Source organism: Capsicum annuum, chromosome 11, assembly GCF_002878395.1.
Source record: "Capsicum annuum cultivar UCD-10X-F1 chromosome 11, UCD10Xv1.1, whole genome shotgun sequence".
NCBI lineage: Eukaryota > Viridiplantae > Streptophyta > Magnoliopsida > Solanales > Solanaceae > Capsicum > Capsicum annuum.
Window position 1 is genome coordinate 23,872,923 of NC_061121.1, and position 9,593 is coordinate 23,882,515.

The 9,593-nt window shown below is 32.3% G+C and overlaps 1 protein-coding gene across 6 annotated transcripts; it reads right to left on the reverse strand.

Moving 5' to 3' along the window:
* Positions 1-625: 625 nt before the first annotated feature.
* Positions 626-7,943, reverse strand: LOC107847101. 6 transcript variants are annotated; one of them, XR_007046561.1, is made up of 6 exons: positions 7,544-7,943; positions 4,348-4,427; positions 3,065-3,729; positions 1,909-2,164; positions 1,688-1,810; positions 626-1,114 (listed from the first exon to the last, which is right to left on the reverse strand). XR_007046561.1 is itself a non-coding variant. In XM_016691342.2 (6 exons), the coding sequence occupies exons 3-6, from the start codon at positions 3,710-3,712 to the stop codon at positions 1,037-1,039; spliced, it is 507 nt and encodes a 168-aa protein (XP_016546828.1). In that variant the 5' UTR covers positions 3,713-3,729; positions 4,348-4,427; positions 7,544-7,943; the 3' UTR covers positions 626-1,036. The 6 variants fall into 6 exon arrangements, 4 of the variants coding, with proteins under 4 accessions (XP_016546828.1, XP_047254630.1, XP_047254631.1 ...); XR_007046560.1 differs by having other exon boundaries at positions 1,909-2,650; XM_016691342.2 differs by lacking the exon at positions 1,909-2,164 and having other exon boundaries at positions 3,065-3,288; positions 3,631-3,729.
* Positions 7,944-9,593: the final 1,650 nt, after the last annotated feature.

Sequence of the window (9,593 nt, forward strand, 5' to 3'; positions counted from 1 at the left end):
AAAGGTAGGTACGGCTGCTATAGAAATAAATTAAAAAAATTTAATAATAATAATAAAAACGACCTGTTTTAACATAAAAAACAAAGTTTTGACAGTGCATAAATATTTTTTTGATAAAAAAAAGCTAGGTGTTGCTGTTCGATCCCTGCTAGTGGCTTTTTTTTTTAATAAACAAAAAGTTAGGTGTTGCTGTTATAGAAATAAATAAAAAAATTCTAATAATAATAATAAAAACGGCCCGTTTTAACACAAAAAATAAAGCTTTGATAGTGCACAAATATTTTTTTAATTAAAAAAAAGCTAGGTGCTGCTGCTATAGAAATAAATAAAATAATAATAATAATAATAATAATAATAATAAAAATGACCCGTTTTAACATAAAAAATAAAACTTTGACATGCACAAATATAACTTTTAATTATTCAATACTGTACAAATATGATCACCCTCCAAGTCAGCTCTTTTAACGACGTGGCACCGTGTGATTGGATTAATTTTCTACGTAGGCGCGAGTGAAACTCACGCATGGGGTTGCAAAATCGGAGGTCATATTTGTTCAGGTTTTGAATAGTTAAAAGGTCCTTTTTGTGCACTATCAAAGTTTAAGATCAAAGTTATAATTTAGTGTCAGGTTTAGAGTCATATATTAATGTATTATGTCTTTACTGTATGTGGAGGATCTTCTATAGTTGAATACATTTGTTTACAAACTTCTTTAGGAAACTCGTTCAGCTCTGAACTCAGAAGAAGTCTCGGATAACATCCAACAGTTATGATAATTCAAGCTGCAGTGACATCTCACGAGCTTCCTAAGTCATCCTCAATCACGCAACGGCAGATGAGTTATGACAAACCAAAGATATTCCACGAAATTTCTATCATCCACTTAGTAGACTTAAAATTAATTCCGCGCCCAAAAATGTATAATCTCTAGTTGCCAAAGAATGTATCAGTTCATCTTCTACCTGAAAGTTCGTTCAAATGGGTTGAAGCAAGAGTCCGAGTTTACCAAGTCCTTGTAAGGAATGAGGAGCATCAAACTATTCTTGGAGGAGGTGGAGCAGATGGCTCTCTGTGATGGAACAACTTGACCAGTGACCTACACTCGCAGTCCTGCAGAAGCAAACTTTCAAACATATGATGATGGTCCACATACTTCCTTTACCGCAAGTAAAAGCCACCGTTTTGGGTGCAGTGTCGTTGCGATATCGAAACTTCACAACCCAGTAGAACATGAAGCTATTAGTGGAACACTTACGTTTCAAGCAAACAGTTGAATGTCCCTTCAGGACATCCGATATAAAAGCCAGAGTTGGTGTGCACATACAATATTCCAATAAAATAAAACATCAAGTGCATTGTGTTTAAATGTTCAGTTCACAGGTTTAATCAAAGATAGAGAAGCACAAGTGACAACACGTTGCCAGACCTCAATAACATGTCAACATTACTTTTGAAAAACGGTGTTAACGTTTCAAATTGATACTAAACACTTTTGCATAGTCAAATTACAAATAGCTTCTCTTTGTTAGCAGACATATCGAAGCACGATATAATACTGCAGAAACATATCTGGCAGTACAGTTATTCTTCAAGAATAAGCAGATAATTCAACAGTAAACCATGTGTTTGTCAGTTTCTCAAGAGCTGTAAAAAAAAAATTAAAGTGACCGGAAAACACCTTACCTTAAACATATTTAAATGGAACGGATTGGATGGATTCATTCTCTTCAGCTTTAGGAATGTAAATACAAAGCTTAGTTGGTCACGTGAAGTGAGGCAAGAGAATAAAAGAGCCTTCATGCACATCTGTAATACACAAAAACCCATAATATGTTCAACAAACTGCATATGAAGAAAGAAGGAAACGAGAATAGGATAAATAGTAAGTGTTAAGTGGCACATACAGCTTGGCAGAGATGGATTCGGATCTTAAGGGTCAAATTTGGTAAGACCATCAGATTGGTACGACAAAAACTGTTCATCAATAGCAGTGTGGTTGTACTTATTTAGACGCTTATTTTGGAGTACTTCTTCCCAAACACAGTGCCGAGTATAATGATTTGAGATGGCATACTCAGAGCCAGTTTGCCACAAGAAATGATCAATTATTAACATTGGATTGGTTGAGAGCCGCAGTTGCTATCTAGCCAAATAGAGAACCTAAAAATTGCCGCAAGAGGAGAACAAATTAATCTTCGGAGGTAGTGGTATGGTTTGCGTACACTCTACCCTCCCCAGACCCCACTATGTAGGAATACGTTGGGTATATTCTTGTTGTTGTTGGAGCCAGATAGACTAAGCATAAAAGTCCAGCTAGGGATATGAAAAATCACCTAGAAGAAGGAAAGAGGCGATGCATCAAAAACTTTGGTACTTTCCCCGTTTTATGCATATCTGTGTATGGTAAGTTCTTGACGACAACTAATTTCCACAATCCAACAAATCCACCATCATCAGGTGTGTTTACTTCTTTTGAGAGCGTCGAAAGAGTTCCCTCATCAACAAACATAATATGACGACAACTAATTTCCACAATCCAACAAATCCACCATCATCAGGTGTGTTTACTTCTTTTGAGAGCGTCGAAAGAGTTCCCTCATCAACAAACATAATAAAACATACGTTCTTCTTTGAATACTCACTGATCTGAAAAGGTAAGGATCAATCAAAAGTAAGCACATGTTGCTATATCCTAACCTGCTCTTCGGCTTTCCAAAGATACCATCTGACAAATCTGTAGAATATTGCTAAATGGAGTCACTTATTATTAGAGAAAACTGATGTATCCGGGATTCATGTTTTAGAAAGTCTTTGATCTTCACGGAGTTATTCAACATTTCTGATTTACAAGTTTCTTATACAACTGCCATTTCGGAGAACAAAGAACAGCAAACGGAGTTGAAACTGCAAGGTCATTAGAATGAGAATGAAGAGAAATGGAGTCTTCCAGCCTTCCAGGTGGTTTAATAACTCCGAAATGGATTATAATAAACAATCTCAACGAACATCATTGCAGGAGAGAAAAGTAAATATAAAGAAAAAACGAGGCTGAATCATTACCAATCTGCTTGTCGGCCTTCTTAAAAAATCAGAGCTTCCAAAAATACATGATGATACGACCACTCTGCACATACTCATGTATCTTTTGTCCTCCTCTTTCAAATCAAATTCAGTACTTGGAAGCTCTTCAGCTCCCCTCAAAAACCACAATGAATTGTTTGATTTACAGCAACAAAATGATTGTTCTCTTTCTTCATGAACATCAGTATGGGAAGCTTTCTTTTCTGTTTCCATATATCCCAAAGAAAACTGGGTGAAATTCATAAAGTCCTAGGGTTCACTATGCAAATCGACGGAATCCCTAAATATTACTTCACAAGGAAAAAAAAAATGAAAATGAAATTGAAACAAAATGAGGATTTAAAGATTATCTATTTTCCTACAATTTTGTTATTAGTATTATCTATGATCTAGGCAGCACTAATTCTCGCGACAATGTTGTTATTAGCAATTATCTATTTTGACCAGGACAAGTATAACTTATCTTCCATTGTCTACTTGCTGAAAACTCTCCTCTTAATAAGCTCAAACAAAAGTTACAGAGGCAAAGTAAAAGCAACCCTTACGCTGCCTACGGGGTTTCTTTGTTGGGCGTTCAGGGTCATCACCTGCAGTAAAATCTTCTCGCGTTTCTCTCCAAGGCAACATGCCATGTTCTAGTTTAACTGCAAAGAACAACGGGAAACATGTCTTTGAATAATATCTAAACTTAGAAATGACTACCGAGACTCAGGATTCCACTATTATCTAGCAACCTTTACATTCAACTCATTGCTAGGTTCAAGACCTACACCATTTGTCAATCCTTCAACTCTGTTCAACTTAAAATCTAGTTTCAATCAAACAGCATTATACCTTGTTCTTCCTAACTTTTAGCTAACTTGAGTTTACGTCTTTATGTTATGCCACCGCCTCCTCATACATAAATCAGTTCTCGTCACTAACTTTAAGTAAAATTATCCCATCTTCCAACACACATAAAACCAAGTTCTTTCTTTTTATAGTAATTAGGCTAAATCTCTAGATTATAAGATCACACAATCTCCTTGTTACCTGTATTCACATAATTCCCATTACAATCCTCCATGGAGTCATACAAACACAAACGCTCATCATTGCTTCATACATCAATATACTAACGCACAATTAGGTATTTATTGTTAAATTCATGTTTTATCCATCCGAACTCTATATTCGCAGGCCTAAGCATGATTTCTCCCGCCAAATCTATATTATGGATACGATTACTAACCATAGTCAACTACTCATAAACCATAACCTACCTGGCTCCAAGCTGCTGGAGCAAATAAACTATATCATGGATGATAGTCCTTCTTCTTCATATTTTCGAAGGCTAAATCATCTAAAAAATAACAATTAGAATAGTAATTAATAAACAAATCTTCAAACAAACACCTTGAGAATTCAAACCCATTAATTTTAATTCAGGACCTACAAATTTATCCAAGGGTCAATTGATTATCAACTTAGTTATATCAAGCTCAACCCAACTCCATTAATGGAGTTTTAAAATTAAAGGTACCACCTTTATTGAATTTAAGGTCCCCAAATATCAACTTTTACATTGTTGAACCATAATTTCAGTCTAGGAAGAGTTAATTCACAAACTAAAATTACTTCTAGGTGAAAATACATATGCATGTGGGGTTTTCCCACAATTTTATGAACCTAGGATTCTAAACCTAAGAATTTTACTATATATTCTCTATTATAGTGATTCTAGAACATAAATGGATTAATCAATGTTAAAAATAAAGTAAAAATTTTACCTCAATGCAGGATTTCAACTCAAATCAAGAGAAAATCACCCTTTTAGGGATGCGGAATGAAATTTTTGAGTTTGGGGGTTGAAATCGGTCAAGATAAGGTTATAAACTGTTGTTGCATCGCTATAGCGACATGAACCCGCCATTGCACCCTCAGCTTTTCAGTGCAAACAGTCTTCAGTAAAACGGTCATACGAACGGTTAATTGCATTGGAAAGAAGACTTTGAGAAATTTATTTGTGTGGGTATTGGGCCTCCTAAATCTTTATATTCCAAGACAAATACTCATTTGAAATTAAACCTAGTTCAAACTTAGTCCAAAACTAAATCGATAAGGTCATTTTTACTTAATTTTGTGCTAGGGGTATAGAATTTATCCTACCACATATGACTAATGATATTTGTCTACCTGTACCACAGATATTTTCAGTAATGACAGACCAATTGGTACAACAGGTATGATGGTGGTCACTCTGCAACAGCTCCTAGCCTTTTATTCTTATATGGATGCTTTCTCATAGATTTTCTCCTTCATTGCTTAGTGCTCATGTACCGGTTTAGATTAAATTCTGGGGAATTGCTATAAATGTACTGAATAAGAGTTCTATTTGTGATTAAAGGATTTTGCTTCTTTTCAATATCATTCCATTTAACTTTCACATTCATTAAATTGTTGGGTAGTAAGGATTCTATTAATTAGAGTTGAGTAAGGTAGGTGCACCTACGATCCATGAAATAGATCGTGACAGGATTTCAAATATCATTAAATTTTAAAATTCATTACTTAGCGCTCTTGTACGGATTTTGATTAGGTTCTGGGGAATCACTAATGATTCTTTTTCATATTGTTTTTATCTATTAAATGTACTGAATAAGAGTTCTATTTGTGATTAAAGGATTTTTCTTCTTTTAAAGATTATTTTATTTAACTTCTGTATTCATTAAATGATTGAATAGTAATAATTCTCCTAATTAAGGTTGAGTCTGGTAAATACCCGTACGATCCATGTGTTGGCTCGTGACAGGATTCAAATATCATTAAATTTTAAAATTCATGCATAACATAACGTATTTAATTAAGGGTTCTATCATGGAATAACCTTGTTATAATAATCCATTGAATTTCATATAATTTCTTCATTTTCATTGTTGCGAAACAGAAAGAACGATTTATTTTGATTTTATATTTCATGCGTTTAAAAGTATCTTTTAGAATTATATTTATTTAATAATTATTTAATGGGATAAACAACGTTTTGCCTTCGAAAAGTATGTTATTATCTTTTGTACTCTAGAAAATAATTTGAACCTTCTACTTATTCTATGAGATTACGCATTTTCTATAAAATAATATTATTTAATCTGTAGCAAACATAAGTTCATCATTTACAACATGAATTATGACAATATATATATATATATATATATATATATATATATATATATATATTCATATTCATGAGAATATATTAAAAAAATATACAATTTTAAAGTGTACATTTCTTTTACGTGTAGAAGTCATTGAAGTAAATATTTGATAAACTGTTCAATACACATATGTCAATTGAAAAAAATATACTATTGAAAATTTTTAGAAACCAAAGTAAATTAATTCTACGTGATGTACGGTATATATTGGAAGCAATAAATATAGGGATGAGTTTCACTAAAGTACTTCTCAATTCTCAAAGTTAGATATATGACGTTACAAGAATGTGATGCATACATTCTCTGAAATGTTGGAACCAAAGAAAAATAATCGAATGCATATATCTTCACAATTTAAGAATTAAGCACATTTATTTCTAAGGAATATAATATATTTCTGCTCATATATTTTATTGGCGGAATTTATGGCACAAATAAATTTTAACACTAACCAACTTTGAATACAAGGTGGTCAAACAAAGAAGAGACATAAAATTGATTTTATCATTTGAGAGATTTATATTGTATTACATTTATAGTACAAAATCATTTTTACAGGATTTATATATTTTTAATTGTGTTAGAGATTATGGTTTTTTGCTACGACTTTCGTTCACTTGTCATGAGTTATAATTAGTTTTTACTAGTTTAAAAATGATCTTGAATATGCATTAATTTTTTAAAAAATTTGAATTGAGGTACATTAAATTTTTGATACATTAAGATGTATTAAAACAAAAAAAAAATATTTTCATACTGTTAAAGTTTACAGTAGAAGATATTTTACAAATCATGACTACAAAAAAATATATAAATATTTGAACATCGACAAATTTAGAAAAAAAGGTGAATACCATCGAAAAAATATTTTATATCATAAACAAAAATTATTTTACATAGGACAACTACAATATATACCATAAGGAATGACACATCAAAAAGATTTAAAAATTTTGTAAGTACATTATTCTAATTAGGAAAAGTATGTAATGAAATGTTATGTACATATTGACAGTGATACAAAGATACAAAGAAAGAAATTCAACAAATATTATGAGTTTGTTCAAATGCGTCTAAAAAGGAATAAACATGATTTTCTTACTTTCTTGTCATTCAAGTGTATTTTATCACTATAACTACACTCTTTGAGTTGAGACCTCACATTACATTTTTATACTTTCTCAAATCAAAGGATTAACCATGAGAAAACTTAATGGCCGCAAAAGATTTAAAATAGAGAAGATGAAGAATCAAAACAACAGACCTGTGAGATTTTCTGAAAGGCGTGATGGCCTTTTTAAGAAGGCGAGCGAGCTCTCTACCCTCTGCGGTGTTGAAGCTACAACTATAGTTTTTCCCAATCTAAAACAAGTGTGTACTTTATCGGACACCCTTGTATCATTTCGGTGGTAGATAAGCTTCTGAATCCCCTACCTGATACTGATAGTCCAAAACCTCTCGCCAAACCTTATCAAAACGAGGATTTAACTAAAATGGAGAAGTTGATTGAAGCAGAGAAAAAGCGTGCTTTAAGGCTTAAGTCAATAAATACAGAAGGATCATATGAAGGACTAAATTATTTTTAACTTCAAGAACTGAGTGACACCCTAGAAGCAAAATTGAAAATGACTGAAAGAGTAGATATCCAACAAAAGGAGAGTGGTGTTCCATTTCCTTTCAAATCCTATGGATATGCCTTGGCTCCTTGAGATAATATTTCGTCCACTTCTGATGTTGGACCATCTAGATCAAGTTAAATTTATTTTGTGTATTACTTTAGATTTATATTTTAGATTGCTTATTACGAATAAAATGAATAATATATATGTCTTTTATTTAGTGTACAGTAATTTATTTTGTTTATTACGAATAAAATGATTAATAGATATGTCTTTTCTTTAATACGCGATAACTTATCATTTATAAACATTAAAGCTGATATGTGAGTGTTGAATGGATAAATAATAAATTAAGTTTAAATAATACAAATAAAATCAAGTAAAATCAATTGAAATACAACAGATCTCACAATAGAATTGGTACAGTAAGCTTTAGCCCCTCCCCCCTTCTTGTTTGTATTTCTCCCTCTTGAAAATTAGTATTTCTATTATTAATTAAAAAGGAAAATCTCAGTATACATTCTAATGGTGTATATTAATCAAAACAATAGAAATTTATTAATAATATTCAATTCAAGCAAGGATTTCAACGACTATTAAATGTTAAAATCCGTGCATCACCTAATTTATGAAGTGAAGACTTCTACCATGGAATAACCTTGTTAAACTAATCCTTTAAATTTCATGTATTATATTCATATTCATTATTGCAAAATAAAAGAAATGATTTGTTTATATATATATATGTGTGCGCGCGTGTTTGTATAACTAATGGGTTTTGGAAATTGTTTGAAGAGCATGCATCATGAACCCATTTGATGAAAGTATGTATTTATCATAGGGTTTTTCCATAAGATTGATTTATAATCATGTGCATATATTATATGAGTTTCTGTAATGCCCCGAATTTGGTACCCGGAATGCCACACGGTGCTCATGATCCCAAAGCACCATAAGCTAACCCATGACTGATAACTGAGCACTGCATAACATACTGTATAAATGCGGAATAAAAGGTTAAAAGGCCATAAGGTTCAAAAATTTGATAAAATATAACATCTGGAGATATGGTATATCAATACCAAAATAACTAAAATAACTGTCTGATCATGCTAGTCTGAAAGCCTTTAATTGTCTGAATAAGGAGTTGATGGGACATGTCCCCAACTAACTCCAACTGCTGAAATAAACTAAGTACTGAAAGAATAAAATAGTCAAATAATAACATTCTCAAATGATGAGGACTCGCTGCTAGTCTGTCTGCTGAACAACTGATCTACTAAGGATGCTCTAGAGCTCGTGCTTCTGAACCTATGGTATAAAACACTATAGTGCAAATACACCAGTATGATTAAATATACTGGTATGCAAGTGAGGTAGGTTGAATGCAAGAGGTTTATAAACATGAACAATACTAACTGACTAAATAACATGAATGTGAGAATACATGCATGAATACATGAACTGTGACTGAGATCATGACATCATTAAATCTGAATACTGATAACATAAGTTTCGTATACTTGATATACTATTTTCTGAATGACTGTGTCTGACAGTCCTATTGTTGATGGAACTAGCTGAGTTTCGTACTGAACTGGGTCACTATATCTGACAGTCCTAAATTCTGTAGAACTATCTGAGTTCTATTACAGAGACTGAGACTGTAACTATAGAAAGTAGTCATCTAAATGA

What these genes read in the sequence shown, in the direction of transcription:
- LOC107847101 (XM_047398675.1), bottom strand. Translation starts at nt 3,712, where the DNA reads ATGTTGCCTTGGAGAGAAACGCGAGAAGATTTTACTGCAGGTGATGAC. An exon ending in GAAGGCCGACAAGCAGATTG is followed by an intron (nt 1,811 to 3,064) that starts GTAATGATTCAG and finishes TGTGTATTACAG; the next exon opens with ATGTGCATGAAGGCTCTTTT. An exon ending in TCCATTTAAATATGTTTAAG is followed by an intron (nt 1,115 to 1,687) that starts GTAAGGTGTTTT and finishes TTGCTTCTGCAG; the next exon opens with GACTGCGAGTGTAGGTCACT.